The sequence below is a fragment of the Heteronotia binoei genome, chromosome 17 (genome assembly GCF_032191835.1).
Source record: "Heteronotia binoei isolate CCM8104 ecotype False Entrance Well chromosome 17, APGP_CSIRO_Hbin_v1, whole genome shotgun sequence".
NCBI lineage: Eukaryota > Metazoa > Chordata > Lepidosauria > Squamata > Gekkonidae > Heteronotia > Heteronotia binoei.
The window spans coordinates 6,429,526-6,446,340 of record NC_083239.1 but is presented as its reverse complement, the minus strand read 5'-3'; the positions used below and the strand labels follow the sequence as shown (position 1 = coordinate 6,446,340).

General features: G+C 45.7%; 1 protein-coding gene across 1 annotated transcript; it reads left to right on the top strand.

Annotated features, from left to right (window-relative positions):
- Window positions 1–16,558, top strand: LOC132586459 (ras-related protein Rab-42-like). The gene is made up of 2 exons (XM_060258539.1): window positions 1–233; window positions 15,817–16,558. Exons 1-2 carry the CDS (start codon window positions 1–3, stop codon window positions 16,241–16,243), a joined length of 660 nt encoding a protein of 219 aa, XP_060114522.1. The 3' UTR covers window positions 16,244–16,558.
- The last annotated feature ends 257 nt before the right edge of the window (window positions 16,559–16,815 follow it).

Here is a 16,815-nt window from a genome sequence, read left to right as displayed (position 1 = left end):
ATGGCTCCAGCATGCAACCTGAACGGTAACTGGCACTACCAATTCCGCGTCATTCTGTTGGGCGATTCCACCGTGGGCAAAACCTCTCTGTTGAGGAGGTACACCGAGAGGTACTTCTTACCGGATCCATGCCCCACTGTGGGTGTGGAGTTCTACAGCAAGATCATGGAGCTGCCACCCGGCATCAAGGTGAAGCTACAGCTTTGGGACACGGCTGGTCAAGAAAGGTTCAGGTGAGAAAGGACCCCCCCCCCCCCCAACCCAGCACCAGAAATATAGAGACTGCTTCAGTAGGAGTCCAGGGTTCTTTTCCTTGACTATGCCTCCTTCAGGACCTCACTCCCCAGGGTAACCAGTCTCCCATCTCCAGGTTGCTAACTACAACTGATCTCCAGACTACAGGGATCAGTTCTCCTGGAGGAAATGGCAGCTTCAGTGGGTGGTCTCTAAGGCATCACATCCACACTGAACTCTCTCAGGCTCTACTGCCAGGAATTTCCTACGCTGGAGACAGCAACCCTATCACTACCTAGAAAAACTCTCTCCCCACCCTATTAATCAAGGAATAGAAATCCGGCATCACTCACTGCAGGATATTCTTGGACAACCAGGATATTCTTGGACACTCCCTCACTGTATTAAAATAGTGTTGTCTCATTCCTTAAATTTCATCCAGGAAGGTGTTATTGCAGGAATTTTAAGCGGCTGCGTTGCCTCTGCACAAGCTACCTTCAGTTCTTACTTGCATGCTCTACTTCTCTACAAACCTTCTTTTAAGTTTTCTCTTTCACCCGTTATTGTTAGCTCTTTAATACTGATTGTTCTTTTATTTAATTTGTTATCCTTTCATCCTTTTAAGGCCCTCAAGGCAGTATTGTAGGGCAGGGGTGGCCGACGGTAGCTCTCCAGATGTTTTTTTTGTCTACAACTCCCATCAGCCCCAGCCAGCATGGCCAATGGCTGGGGCTGATGGGAGTTGTAGGCAAAAAAACATCTGGAGCGCTACCGTTGGCCACCCCTGCTGTAGGGGGCTATTCCATTTCATCTTCAGAACAACCCTGTGAGGTAGGCTAGGCTGAGAATTACAGGAAGCAGAGTTATACTCTTCGAAATTCATTGAAATCAAGCATGTTATTGCACTATTTGGGATTGTACTGTTACTGTATTTACTCAAAAGGAAGACAACCATGAATGTAAGATGACTTTTAAAAAGTTATATATCCTTTGGAGTTATATACCATCTGAACAGGGTTGCCAAGTCCAATTCAAGAAATATCTGGGGACTTTGGGGGTGGAGCCAGGAGACATTCGGATGGAGCCAGGAGCAAGGTTGTGACAAGCACAATTGAACTCCGAGGGGGTTCTGGCCATCACATTTAAAGGGACGGCGCACCTTTTCAATGCCTTCCTTCCATAGGAAATAATGAAGGATAGGGGCACCTTCTTTGGGGGCTCATAGAATTGGACCCCCTGGTCCAATCTTTTTGAAACTTGGAAGGTATTTTGGGGAGAGGCACTAGATGCTATACTGAAAATTTGGTGCCTCTATCTCAAAACACAGCCCCTCCAGAGCCCCTGATACCCACGGATCAATTCCCCATCATTCCCTAAGGGAATCGTTCATGGAGATGCATGATGGCTCTGGGGGCGGGGCTTCCCCCACCGGCCAGCTGGCTGGGGGAGGGGGGAAGCCTGTAAAACCGGGGGATCCCCCGCTGGGACCTGGGGATTGGGAAGCCTACATCTGAAGAACATTTTGTACCATTTTTCTCTTAACAACTGGCTGGCTGCAAACTTGTTATCTCTTTCCGTAACAATTCCCATTGATGCATAGATGCATTGATTCTCTAAAGTTTGGTGCAGCTGACTTTTAGACTGGGACATCTCTTTGCTGTGCCACTGGTTTTTAATTTTTCGGTTTTAGCGCTGGCCTAGGATTATGAGATAATACGCATGAAGTGCTCTGAACACTGAAAGAGCTCTGCAAATCTTATTTGTTATTGATGGCTGTACCGAATCTATTGTACTTAGTCATTTATACCCCACTTTTCTCTACCGAGGGGAACCAAAGTTTCTTACAACATTCTCTGCTTCTCAATTTTATTATCAGAACAATCCTATAAGGTAGGATAGGCTGAGTGTGTATGATTGGCCCAAGGTCACTCATCAAGCTTCAATTGCAAGGGGGGGTAGTTCAAACTTGAGTCATCCAGATCCTAGTTCAACACCACACTGGGTCCTCAGTCTATCACATTTGTATGCCACCCTTTCTATTTTCCTCCTCAGATCTGGGGTGAGGGAGGAGACTTGAGGAGGTGTGTTGTGCAACTGGACCTCCTTATCCAAAGGTTTCCTGCCCCTGGGGAACTTGTCACATCTGAGGGGAAGCACCTCAGCCGCTTCAGACCTGTGAAGAGAATCATACATATAACAACTTAGGCTGCGGCGAAGAAGCTGGAAGAAAAGCTCTTTTATGGAGTCAGAACTGCGCCTTACTCAACACAGGGTTTCCAACCCTGGTTTGAAAATTCCTGGAGATTCGAGGGATACACCTGGGGAACATGAAGTTTTGGAAAGGGAGGAACCTCATTGGTAAATAAACATCGTGTCATACAGGCCGCCCTTTAAAGCAGCCATTTTCTCTAGGAGAACTGATCTCTGTCATCTGGGGATCAGTTATAATACTGAGAGATCTCTAGCACCACCTGGAGATTGGCAAACCTACTCAACACAGGTGTACAGTTGCCAGCTTTAAGTTAGGAAAGATCTGGAGATGTTGGGGGTGCAGCTTGAGGAGTGTAGGGTTTGGGGCATAATGCTATAGAGTCCAGATTTCAAAGTGGCCATTTTTCTACAGGTGAACTGATCTCTGGAGTTCAGGTGTAATAGCGGGAGATTTCCAGCCACTCCCTGAAGTTGGCAACCCTACACAGGTGTGTTTTTGTCTTGGTAAAAAACAAAAAGTAGGGGAGGTGAGGTGAGGGTTCCTCCACCCCACCAAAACCGAATGTACTTCAGCCAAGTGAGGACACAATGGGGGGGCATTTACTGGGGAGTCCGCTTGGCAGAGGGGAGGCAGAATAGGCACAGGTTTTTTTGTTTTCGAATAAACAATTTTATTAGTAACATATGGTAGTAGAACTATAACTACAACTTATAAAAAGCTTAATATATATTAAGAAAAAGACCATCATTCTACCCCACATCTTACTTTCTCCCACCCCTCCCCCAATTACTTGACCCCCGCCAGTGTTATTTTCTTTAAAAAAACAGATATTAAAGGTACCCTTAACTATCAAGAAAAAAAACGAAACAAAAAAGAAACATAGGGAAGAAGAACCCCCTTCAAGAGTTATATTGTTATCTTAAAAATCTTAATCCTCAAAAATTGTCCAATGTCCTTTTATTTTCCACTCTTTCTCTACATATCTTCTGAATTTCTTCCACTCTTGGTTAAAAAGTTCTAAATCACAGTCTCTTAATTTTCTTGTTAATTTGTCCATTTCACTCCATGACATAACTTTCATAATCCAGTCCCATTTTTCTGGTATTTTTTCTTGCTTCCACAACTGCGCATACAATGTCCTAGCAGCTGAGAGCAAGTACCATATTAATGTTCTATCTTCTTTTGGAAATTTTTCCATTTGTAATCCCAGCAGAAAAGTCTCTGCCTCTTTATTGAATTCATATCCCAGGATCTTAGATATCTCTTGTTGAATCATTTGCCAAAACATTTTAGCTCTTTCACAAGTCCACCACATATGGTAGAAAGAACCTTCATGCTTTTTACATTTCCAGCACCTATCTGGCATCTTATTGTTCATCTTTGCTAATTTTTTTGGAGTCATATACCATCTATACATCATCTTAAAACAGTTCTCTTTAATACTATGACATGTTGCGAGTTTCATGGAATTTTTCCACAGATATTCCCAAGATTCCATCTTTATTTCTTTATTTACATTAATTGCCCATTTTATCATTTGAGATTTCACTACTTCATCTTCTGTAGCCCATTGTAAAAGTAATTTGTACACTTTTGAAATTAATTTCTCATTATCTCCAAGCAGAACTCTTTCCATTTCTGTTTGTTCTTTCCTTATTCCTTCAGCTTTGATATCATTCTCCATCAAACTTTTTATTTGTTGCATTTGAAACCAATCATATTTATAGTTTAGTTCTTCTGCAGTTTTCAATTCTATTTTCCCGCTTTGTATTTTTAGTAACTGGTTGTATGATAGTTGTTTTTCCTTGACTGTTTTGGCCGTTAACTTTATCACTTCAGCCGGCACTATCCATAAAGGTCTCCTCTCATCACCATATTTCTTGTACTTTATCCACACATTTAATAAGCTACTCCTTATATAATGGTGGGAGAAAAGACCGTCCATCTTCTTTTTTCCATAGTACAAATATGCATGCCAGCCGAATTTTTTTCCATGGCCTTCTAACATTAGAAGTTTTTTATTTAATAACGTTATCCATTCTTTTAACCATACTAAACAAATTGCTTCATGATACAGTTTCAAATCTGGTAATTGGAATCCACCTCTCTCTTTCGCATCTATCAGGACTTTCATTTTAATTCTAGGTTTCCTCCCGGCCCACACGAATTCCGAAATTTTTCTTCGCCATTTATCAAATTGCTTAGCATCTTTCACAATGGGGATGGTTTGAAACAGATACATAATCCTTGGTAAAATATTCATTTTTACTGCAGCTATTCTACCCAACAGTGACAAATTGAGCTTGTTCCACTTTAGCATATCTTCTTCTATTTTACGCCATAGCTTTTCATAATTGTTCTTAAACAAATCAATATTTTTCATTGTTATCTCTACCCCTAGGTATTTTACCTTAGAGGTAACTTCACAACCCGTTAGTCTTTGTAGTTCTTGTTGTCTATTTTTCTGCATATTCTTACATAAGATTTTTGATTTTTCTTTGTTTATATAAAGTCCCGCCAACTCCCCAAACTCTTGTATTCTCATTAACAACAAAGGTGTAACTTGTAAAGGATTTTCATTTATAAACATTATATCATCTGCAAATGCTCTGTATTTATAGGTAACTCCTTTTATTTGTAGTCCTTCTAAATCTTTTTCTTCTTGAATCTGCATTAGTAAAATTTCAAGTTAGTAAAATTAGGTTTTTTTGTTTTAAGACAGCCACGACCAATTCTTAGCCAATAAGATTAGAATGGGGTGCATTTGGAGATGATAAATCGATGGGAGGGGGTATTACATTTCCCTTACCCCACAATTCTGTTTCCACACTGCCCAGCCATTCTCTCCCCAGGTTTGGTTTATATATATATCCTGAGCCTGGTTGGGATGGAAATGGTTAGGAAAGGCTGCAGGAGAACATCACCTTCTCCCCGCCCTCCAACCCAGTTGTACTCTGTTTGGTGTACAGTTTGGTGTACAGCCAGTTTGGTGTAGTGGTTAAGTGTGCGGACTCTTATCTGGGAGAACCGGGTTTGATTCCCCACTCCTCCACTTGCAGCTGCTGGAATGGCCTTGGGTCAGTCAAGCTCTGGCAGAGGTTGTCCTTGAAAGGGCAGACTCTTATCTGGGAGAACCGGGTTTGATTCCCCCCTCCTCCACTTGCACCTGCTAGCATGGCCTTGGGTCAGCCATAGCCCTGGCAGAGGTTGTCCTTGAAAGGGCAGCTGCTGCGAGAGCCCTCTCCAGCCCCACCCACCTCACAGGGTGTCTGTTGTGGGGGAGGAAGGGAAAGGAGATTGTGAGCCGCTCTGAGACTCTTTGGAGTGGAGGGCGGGATATAAATCCAATATCTTCATCTTCTTCCCATGTCACCCTTCCATTACATGGCAAACTAGGCCATGGGAACTCCCTGTTTCCTACATTATGTGTAGATTTCCTTTCAATCTGGCAGGAAAATGCAACTGACCATTATAGCAAATTCCAGAGACGCTCCAGACAACCCAGCGGAGATTGTTGAGTAGGGTGGCCAGCTGGAGGCTGGAAATTACAACTGCTCCCCAGGCTACAGAAGTAATACATAAATCAGTGATAATTTAAAACATTGATTCCACTTCTCATGGAAAAAAATAGCTCCACCCTATCTCTAGGTATTTCCCAACTCAGAGCTGGTAACCTTAGCCTTGGGGCACCTTGAAGACTCATGCAATTACCATAGCCCTTTAAAGTGTCACAAGACGCTTTGTTATTTTAAGTCAGGATACTCAGAATCACCTGATCTGACTGTGTGTTGCAACAGTTGATAGGCTGCAACAGTCCTACTGCCAACAGAGCCAGTGTGGAGTAGGGGACTGGGAAATCATGCTTGAATTCCCTACTCTTCCAAGGAAGCTGGCTGGGTGAGTTTGGGCCAGTCGCACACTCTCAGCCTATCCTACCTCACAGGGTTCTTATGAGGATAAAATGGAGGGAATGAAAGCAATGTAAGGCAATTTAGGTCCACACTGGGGTGAAAGGTGGGGTATAAATGAAGTGCTTACAAGTACCAGTGGGACTAGGGTTGCCAATCGCCAGGTGGGGGCAGGGGATCCCCCGGTTTGGAGGCCCTCCCCCCGCTTCAGGGTCATCAGAAAGCGGGGGGAGGGGAGGGAAATGTCTGCTGGGAACTCTGTTATTCCCTATGGAGATTTATTCCCATAGAAAATCATGGAGAATTGATCTGCGGGTATCTGAGGCTCTGGGGGGGCTGTTTTTTGAGGTAGAGGCACCAAATTTTCAGTACAGCATCTAGTGCCTCTCCCCAAAATACTCCCTAAGTTTCAAAAAGATTGAACCAGGGGGTCCAATTCTATGAGCCCCAAAAGAAGGTGCCCCTATCCTTCATTATTTCCTATGGAAGGAAGGCATTGAAAAGGTGTGCCGTCCCTTGAAATGTGATGGCCAGAACTCCCTTTGGAGTTCAATTATGCTTGTCACAGCCTTGATCTTGGCTCCACCCCTAATGTCTTCTGGCTCCACCCCCAAAGTCTCCTGGCTCCACCCCCAAAGTCCCCAGATATTTCTTAAATTGGACTTGGCAACCCTAAGTGGGACACTCTTGTGTGGAAGACTGTCCCAGCAGACAAGTAGACAAATTGCTCAGTACAGAAAATTTTCACTCTCCTTTTTCATGCATGCTATGAAGTGCACTCTGACACACAAATGCTGGAATAAATTCTGTTAATCCTTAAAGGGCCCCTGGATTGCAGCTTAATTTTGCTGCAAGAAGCCAGCTACCCTTCTGGAATGTTCACCCTGGGGGGAACTCTGGATCTACAGGCCCTGATTGACAGCTACCGTGACAATACTCACATGCCTAGATTCATTCTTATGATCTTTGCTATGGTTGTCAGTGGATCCCAGAGAAGAGGGGCAGGAGCTGGCCGAATAAGGAGACAAGGGTTAGCACCAGAAGTTGGGAGAGTCAATCGCTGTGCAGCCTGGTGAGAAGGAAGCAAACTAGGGTTGCCAAGTCCAATTCAAGAAATATCTGGGGACTTTGGGGGTGGAGCCAGGAGACATTAGGGGTGGAGCCAAGATCAAGTCTGTGACAAGCATCATTGAACTCCAAAGGGAGTTCTGGCCATCACATTTAAAGGGACGGCACACCTTTTCAATGCCTTCCTTCCATAGGAAATAATGAAGGATAGGGGCACAGAATTGGACACCCTGGTATTTTGTGGAGAGGCACTAGATGCTATACTGAAAATTTGGTGTCTCTACCCCAAAAAACAGCCCCCCCCCAGAGCCCCAGATACCCGCAGATCAATTCTCCATGATTTTCTATGGGAATAAATCTCCATATGGAATAATAGAGTTCCCAGCAGATATTTCCCACCCCTCCCCCCGCTTTCTGATGACCCTGAAGCGGGGGGGGGGGGGGGAAGGTCTCCAAACTGGGGGATCCCCTGCCCCCACCTGGGGATTGGCAACCCTAAAGCAAACTGTGCATATGAATTTACACACACACACACAAATGCATGTGGTTACATCATGCCTGGATATAATGCATCTGTTTAGTTGTCAAGGATTAGTGAAACTCTCTGGGGGGAAAGTGTTTATGAATATGCAAGCCATTCTGGCCTGAATACTACATGCTCTAGTAACTCCAGTCACAATCAGAGGCCCAATCTGCAAGACACTTGTTTTCTGGTCTACAAAAGCTTAGGCCAGAATAAAAAGTTGCAAAAGGGAACTTGGAGATAAATATTCTAAAACAGCTCTGCCGGCATGCTGACATTATTTTTAAACCAGCAGATAAGGGGCTCTCAAAGACAATTAAACAATGAAGCACATTATGTTAAGAGCCCCCAAAATCCAACTCAGATGATTAAGAAACAGATAGCTGAATCAAAGTGGATAGCAGCGTTCCCTCTAAACTGAGTTAGCATGAGCTAGCTCATAGATTTTTGGCCTCTCACTCACACATTTTTTGTCTTAGCTCAGGAAAAGTGGCCCCAGAGCAGAATAATTTATGCAGCAGCTCACAACTTTAATGCCAGTAGCTCAAAAAGTATAATTTTTGCTCACAAGACCCTGCGGCTTAGAAGGAACATTGGTGGGTAGCCCTGTTGGTTTGAAGCAGCAGAACAAAGTTAAAGTCCAGTACAGGGTTGCCAATCCCCAGGTGGGGGCAGGGGATCCCCCGGTTTGGAGGCCCTCCCCCCACTTCAGGGTCATCAGAAAGCGGGGGGAAGGGAGGGGAATGTCTGCTGGGAACTCTGTTATTCCCTATGGAGATTTATTCCCATAGAAAATCATGGAGAATTGATCTGCGGGTATCTGGGGCTCTGGGGGGGCTGTTTTTTGGGGTAGAGGCACCAAATTTTCAGTATTGCATCTAGTGCCTCTCCCCAAAATACCCCCCAAGTTTCAAAAAGATTGGACCAGGGCGTCCAATTCTATGAGCCCCAAAAGAAGGTGCCCCTATCCTTCACTATTTCCTATGGACGGTGTGCCGTCCCTTTAAATGTGATGGCCAGAACTCCCTTTGGAGTTCAATTATGCTTGTCACAGCCTTGATCTTGGCTCCACCCCCAAAGTCTCCTTGCTCCACCCCCAAAGTCCCCAGATATTTCTTGAATTGGACTTGGCAACCCTAGTCCAGTAGCATGCTTAAGACCAGGCCTCAGATTCAGCAGGAGCTCACAGGAGCACAGCTCCTGAACCTTTCTGATGGTTCCCCCTCTTCCTCTCCACCTACCTTGTCCATAGAATAATAGGTACAGCTGCATAACAGTCCCTGCATTAGGAGAGCAGACAGCAAACCACCTGGAGCTTTGCCACCCCCCCCCCCCCCAGCAGCCCTCATTAACCCCTAGAGAAGCCCGTGCCACCCTTTCTCCACTTTTTATGTGATTTTGGAAGGCAGGTGGCTTGTTGGCCTTTTGACTATGGAGGGTGTGGGTAGCCAAGGAGTAGGCTTCCCAGTCCCCAGGTCCCAGCAGGGGATTCCCCGCCCCTAGCCAGGGAAGGCCTCGATAGAACAATGCTAGCTAGCTTTATATGAAAGGGATCAGACCCAAAATGATACGTGAGCTAGAGCAGAGAAATTAAAAACCTGGACATTTAAGTGAACTGATCAAGTCCCACTGAATCCAGTTTTTCTCTGGGCTAGTTCAGCCAAAGCTTCTTGGTATGGGGGTCTCACATGTGAGCATAGATTTCAGCAAAAACTTAACAAAACAAGAATTCTGAAAAGCAACATAATGGTTACACATACATAAAACAATTCTGAACAGGCCTGTCAACAACTCTTAGAACTACTGAGCATGCATTAGACTTGATTTGCAGGTCCAGATCCTCTGCACATCTATATTGAAAGAAAAGATGAGCAAACTTAACAAAACAATGACAAAATCCTAGAAATCAGATTCTGGTTAATTCACCTTGACAAACATATGAACATATGAAGCTGCCTTATCCTGAATCAGACCTTTGGTCCATCAAAGTCAGTATTGTCTTCTCAGACTGGCAGCAGCTCTCCAGGGTCTCAAGCTGAGGTTTTTCACACCTATTTGCCTGGACCCTTTTTTGGAGATGCCAGGGATTGAACCTGGGACCTTCTGCTTCCCAAGCAGATGCTCTACCACTGAGCCACCATCCCTCCTACATATGAAGCTGCCTTAGACCCTCGGTCCATCCAAGTCAGTCTTGTCTTCTCAGACTGGCAGCGGCTCTCCAGGGTCTCAAGCTGAGGTTTTTCACACTTATTTGCCTGGACCCTTTTTTGGAGATGCCGGGGATTGAACCTGGGATTTTCTGCTTCCCAAGCAGATGCTCTACCACTGAGCCACCGTCCCTCCCCTGACTGGCAGCGGCTCTCCAGGGTCTCAAGCTGAGGTTTTTCACACCTATTTGCCTGGAACCTTTTAGTTGGAGATGCCAGGGATTGAACCTGGGACCTTCTGCTTCCCAAGCAGATGCTCTACCACTGAGCCACCATCCCTCCCCTGACTGGCAGCGGCTCTCCAGGGTCTCAAGCTGAGGTTTTTCACACCTATTTGCCTGGAACCTTTTAGTTGGAGATGCCAGGGATTGAACCTGGGACCTTCTGCTTACCAAGCAGATGCTCTACCACTGAGCCACCGTCCCTCCCCAACATAAAACAATTGTTAAGGAGCTTGCACAGCCAGGATAAGGCTTGTGTGGCTGTGCAAGGATGTAATTTAAACTTCAGCGGAAAGAAATTTTACATCAAAATTGCAAACATAAAACTTCAACCCATGGTCTCATATAAGACCCACTAGAAATAATTTAAAAAAAAACAAATATGAGGGAGAGAAAACATTATCAGGGTAACTGTAGTTTCTCTTCCTAGGCACCTAGAGGCATGCTGTTGAACAAAGCAGGATTAAGGTGAACTGAACTTTGAGATGCCAGCTCCAGGCTGGAGATTCCTGGAAATGTGGATTAAATTTGAAAATCGTATTTCCTTGTCCATTTCCTTGGACACTTGTTTCCTCCAGAGACGCTAGCCTCAATGTACTGGGGAAAAGGCTATGATTTTGGGAGATACCTCCAGGTCCCACCTGGAGACTGGAAAAAAGTTTGGAAATGAAAAACTTTTGAAATTATATCTTTTTAGACCCAAAATCAGGAGATGAGAATTCAAAATAGCACAAAATATCTCAACTGTATTCCCCCCCCCCCCCTATATGTGGAAGGTGGGGAAATGGCGTCCCATGGCAGCAGATCATATATAGAGAGGAGGGGAAGAGGGAGGGAGAAAAGTGGGAAAGAAAGCAGGAGAGAGAGAGAATGAAGTCCTGTGCTTACAACCAATAACATTATTAGAGAGACAGTGTTGGTCTGAGAGCTATCGCTAAATGCCTTTGAGGGAGAACTCATTGGTGTCAAGACCCCATAGTTCAAAGAGCACAAACAGTCCACGGATTAAGATAGTCTATATAAGGGGGCGAGTTGCCTGCCTTGCCAGTCTTTGCAAAAACAGTCATGCCTGCAATTTATTGTCAAGAGTCAATAAACAACTTGTTTATTGACTCTTGACAACAAATTGCAGGCATGACTGTTTTTGCAAAGACTGGCAAGGCAGGCAACTCGCCCCCTTATATAGACTATCTTAATCCGTTACAATTTAAAAAACAAGCAGGAAATGAAAGCGGGAAGCATATATCCCTCCCCCAAGACATTTATGTCCCCTTCCAGGTGCATCTTGGTTATCGGCGCAGCCTTGGTATCCCTTAGCAACTCCGCAGGCCAGTTGGAAAGAATTTGGATAACTGTTAGAAAGATAAGCAGAGCAAAGCAGTAGCAGGGCAAAGCACCAGCGATGAGACAGTAGAGACAGTAATATTCATTCTTAACATGGCAAGGCACTTGACATACTGCCCCTCAAAGCCATCCCCCCCCCCCCCGGTTTATTTGGAAAGCAGTGGTGAAAGTCTTTGGTTAGCCTCGGGACGTTTGTGTCCGAAGCCTTCACCCATTCGGCTTGGCTGATGGGGAAGTGAGTCCATTTGATGAGATGGTAGAGTTCGCCCCTTTTCCATTTGGAATCGAGGATGCTTTGGACTTCATGGTGAATCTGATCCCGCACTAGAGTCAGAGCTGGAGTGGCTGGCTGCAGTTGCCAAGACGAGGGTCCCAGGGTCGCGTTTGAGGAGGCTAGCATGAAACACAAGGATGAACATGTTTTAGGGCTTTGGGTAGTTCAAGTTCAACAGTAACATCATTAATAATCCTTTTAACAGGGAATGGCCCCAAGTAAAAAAGGTAAAGGTAGTCCCCTGTGCAAGCACCAGTCATTTCTGACTTTGGGGTGACGTTGCTTTCACAACGTTTTCACGGCAAACTTTTTACGGGGTGGTTTGCCATTGCCTTCCCCAGTCATCTACACTTCCCCCCCAGCAAGCTGGGTACTCATTTTACTGGCCTCGAAAGGATGGAAGGCTGAGTCAACCTGAGCCAGGATCAAACTCAGGTCGTGAGCAGAGAGTTCAGACTGCAGTACTGCAGCTTTACCTCTCAGCGCCATGGGGCTCTTGCTATGGCCCCAAGTACTTTTATCTTAATTTTTTTGAAGGCTATGAGTTAGGCAAGTTCTTGGTGGAGGTGTACACCGTATCACCCACTTTAAGGTCCCAAAGTTTAGAATATAAGTCTCTTTGGCTCTTTTGAGCTCAGTTTGTATTGTTGTCCAGCCTTGGGCTATGGCCTGCCATCGGTAAAGTTGGGGGAGTTGGCATTCCTGGGGCCTTCCGGTAGTTCTGGGAATGTTTTTCCCTTGTACCCACTGACAATGAGGAATGGGCTTGTGTTGGCAAAGCTATTAACACTGTTATTATATGGATACTCCACAAACAGCAGTAATGAAACCCAGTTGTCTTGTTGGAATGACACCTAGCATCGGAGGAACTGTTCAACCACCCCATTCATGCGCTCAGTCTGTCTGTCCATTTGGGGGTGATAGGCGGAGCTTAGGCCCTGTTCGATGCCTGTTGATTTACACAACTGAAAATGGCAACGAACTGAGCTTTGTGGTCGGATGTTACCTTGGCTAGGAACGAGTGGAGTCTAACAATGTGTTGTAAGAAAAGCTGGACTAGTTTCTTTGTGGTGAGGGGCTGAGAGCACGGGACAAAGTGTGCCTGTTTGGAAAATGTATCCACTACTACCCAGATTACAGACTTCCCTTGGGAGAGAGGTAGATCCGTGATAAAGTCCATTGAGATGCATTCCTGCAGTCGGGAAGCCGTTTCCAGCGACTGTAACTCTCCGAGGGCTTCCCTCCCCTCTTTTTTGCCATAAGGCAAACTGGGCATCCCGTCGCATAGTTAGATACATCTCTACGTAGTCCTGGCCACCAGAACTGATGTTGGACCAGGTGAAGAGTCTTTACAAACCCAAAGTGGCCCCCTAGTTTTGCATTGTGGGAGCGCTGTAAAACTGTTAGGCGGAGTGACTCCAGAATAAATAGCTTTGAATCTTTGTACCAGAGTCCATCAGGGGACATGGTTATGCCCAGATTTGGGTCTGGTGTCTGGCCAACTAGCTCCTTGCATAGAGATGACAGCAGGGATTCGGGCCCCTCCCCGCCCTGCTTTAGCTGTGTTTGGCACTGCGTAGTGACTAGCGCTCCTAGTTGGGAGGGGGAAAATAGCAAGACTACAACCACTTCTCGATTGCTGTCATGTTGCAAGAGGCAGGACAGAGCGTTTGCTAAAAAGTTCTACTTTCCAGGGATGTGCCCTAGTGTGAAGCGAAATTTGTGGAGGAACCCCACTCACTGAAGCTGTTTTGTGCTAAGCTTCTGGGCGGCCACCAGGGAGGCTAAGTTCTAATGGCCAGTCCAGAGCTTGAACGAAACTCTCACCCCCTCAAGGTAGTGGCGCCAAGTTTTTAAGGCTAGTTTGATGGCCGAAGTCTCCTTGTCCCTCACTGACCGATTGCACTTGGTGAATGAGAATTTCTTGGAAAGATAAGCACAAGGGTGCAGCTTCCCATCCTCCCCCTCCTGGAGCAGAACAGCCGCTTCGGCTTGCATCACATTGTGCCACAAACTTTTTGTTTCCATCAGGGTGGATAAGGATCGGCTCAGAAGTGAACAGTCATTTGAGTTCCTCAAAGACTGCCTGGCAGCAGGGGGGCCGTTCGAGACGAGCTCTAGGCTTTTGAGCTTCCGCTCCCCTCCCCTTAGTTTTTAAAAGGGGGAGGGCCACTGAAGCAAAGTTATTGATGAAATTTCTATAGAAATTTGCAAAACCGAGGAAGCTTTGGAGTTGTTTTCGGGTCTGGGGGGCCACTTGTATTTTGGCGGGGTCCATCCCTAGCCCCCCTGCCAAAACCCAGTAGCCCAGGAAGTCGAGTTCTGTTTTGTGGAATTCACATTTGAATAGTTCAGCGAATAGTTCAACTGTTCTCGTAGAGAGTTTGAAGCACCTCTCTGACTAACTTGACGTGGGAGGGTGGGTCCTCTGAGTATATTAATATGTCATCCAGATAACAAGCCACACCCTTAAATAAGTGTTGCTGTAAGGTCTCGTTTATCAAGTTTATGAACACCTCAGGGGCTCCCTTCAGGCCGAAAGGCATCACCAGATATTCAAACTGGCCTAGCGGGGTGTTGAAGGTTGCTTTCCACTCATCTCCTTCCTTGATGTGTACTCGTGTAAGTCCAGTTCAGTGAAGATCTTGCCCTGGGAGACTTTGCCAAGGAAGTCTTTTATGAGTGGGAGGGGATAAGCATAGTTCATAGAAATAGCGTTTAACCCCCGATAGTCTGTGCATAGGCGCAGACTCCCATCTTTTTTTTCTAAAGAGCACTGGGGCCGCGTGAGGGGATTGTGCGGGGCAGATGGAACCCCTTTGTGAGTTGGTGTCATAAACTTTTTAGCTCCTCCCTCTCCTGGCGGCTCATTGAATACAATTTAGCTTTCAGCACGGCTTCTCCCTTTATGAGTTCAATAGCACAGTCAGTGGAATGGGGGGGGGGGGGAGTTTGTCTGCTTTGGCAGGTACAAACACCCCCACAGGTCCCGATACTCGGGGGGGGGGATAGAGGATACTTCTTGCCTGGTGAGGCATAACTTCTCCATTCGAGGGTGAGGGGAGGTTCGGGGTCCCAGTCTTTGTTCCATACGTGGCCCAAGCACTCCCAGTGGGTCCCCACCCCCACAGCACTGAGGCCTGTCTCTTGGGTACATGGCTCTCCCTTCATCGGTTCTCCATCCATTTGTTCAAACAACAGTGGGGAGGAAAGGGGTTTGCGTAGTAGCCCTACAGCAACAGCCAACCATGGGGACAGTAAATCTCTGGAACATCCTGAATCTAATAGGGCTCGCACACTGGTAAACCTTCTGGTCTCTGGGTTTACTAGGGTGATGGAGATAAAATACAAAGTCCCAGAAGTTCTCACCCACAGTGGCGCGGCAACTTCGGCGACCTGCTGGTGTGCGCTCCTCAAAGCCGCTCATTGTCGTTTCCCGCCAGCTGATCCTCTTCACTCTCCTCTGAATTCTCAGCTTGTTGCTCCAGATAGTGGAGTAAGGCTGCTCCCCCCTTTGCGGGTTTTGGCGGTGGCTGAGGAGACTTCTTCTTTGGGTCTTTCTTTACCCCCAGAGCCGCTGTTCCTTGTGGGGTGCTGGGACATTCGCTGGCGACGTGGTTCTCCCCCCCTCCCCACACTTGAATCATAAGCGGTTCTTCACACACCGCTCTTTCTCACTGGGGGTGAGGGTGGGCTTGCGGGGAGCCATGTGGACAATGCCTGGAGATGAACGTTTGATGTTAGGATGAACGGCATAAACACAGGTTGCATAATCTCATGAAAGTCTGATGAACTGGGTTTTGTTTTTGTTTTTTTTGCTGTTAGATCCATTACCAGGTCTTTCTATCGGAATGCGGTGGGAGTTTTCTTGGTCTTTGATATGACCAATCGGAGATCTTTTGAGAACATCTTTGAGTGGCACAATGAAGTAACTACCGCCCAGACAATGGAGAAAGTAATTTTCCTCCTAATTGGACACAAAAGTGACCGTCAGTCAGAGTACAGAGTCTCCATTGAGGAAGCTGAGGGGATGGCCACTTGTCTGGGAACCCGGTTCATCGGAACGTCAGCAAAGGACAACATGAACGTGGATTTGGCTTTCGATACCATGACCAATGCCATTTATGAGGCTCTGAGAAAAAAAGAAATTGATCTGCAGGAAGGATGGGACGGCATCAAGGTCATTCATAAAAAGTCAATCAGCAGCAGCCAAATGAGGAGGAAGAAGCCAGAAGAGAAATGTCAGTGTTAAGAAGGGAAAGGACTGGGATGTGATTGAAAGAAACATTCATTTTGAAGTTTAGTCACATCGGCGTTTTTCTACATCCTACTTCCTGTCAGGCCTTGGCAAATTTTCTGTGGCTCTAGGAGCAAGTCCAAAAATTTAGGAGCCAGACTTTTTTTCAGCTTTCAGGATTTTGGATTTTAACGACCATTTTCTAATAACTGTTACCACAAAACTTGATCCTAAACTCTTCACAGTTTCTCATAATTCTTTTTTTTTTTAATAATGGTGGCACAGTGATATAAATAAATAAATACAGGGTAACCATATTTGTCACTGCAACAGAAAGCTTACGTCTAAACCTATTCGCCCCAATTTCTCATCACTATTGGTTTAAAAATGTTTAATTGAATATTGGAGCCAGTTTAGAAAGCAGGTGCTTAAGAAAGGTATTCACCTACCATCATTTGACCAATGTAAAGTTAACAAATAAACAAGCAATGATGAGAACTTCATGCATATGTATCCTTAGGTCGTGCAGCAAAACATATTCTGAAGCGAAATGATAACACTATTTCTACTGAGGATCACTGAAAGAC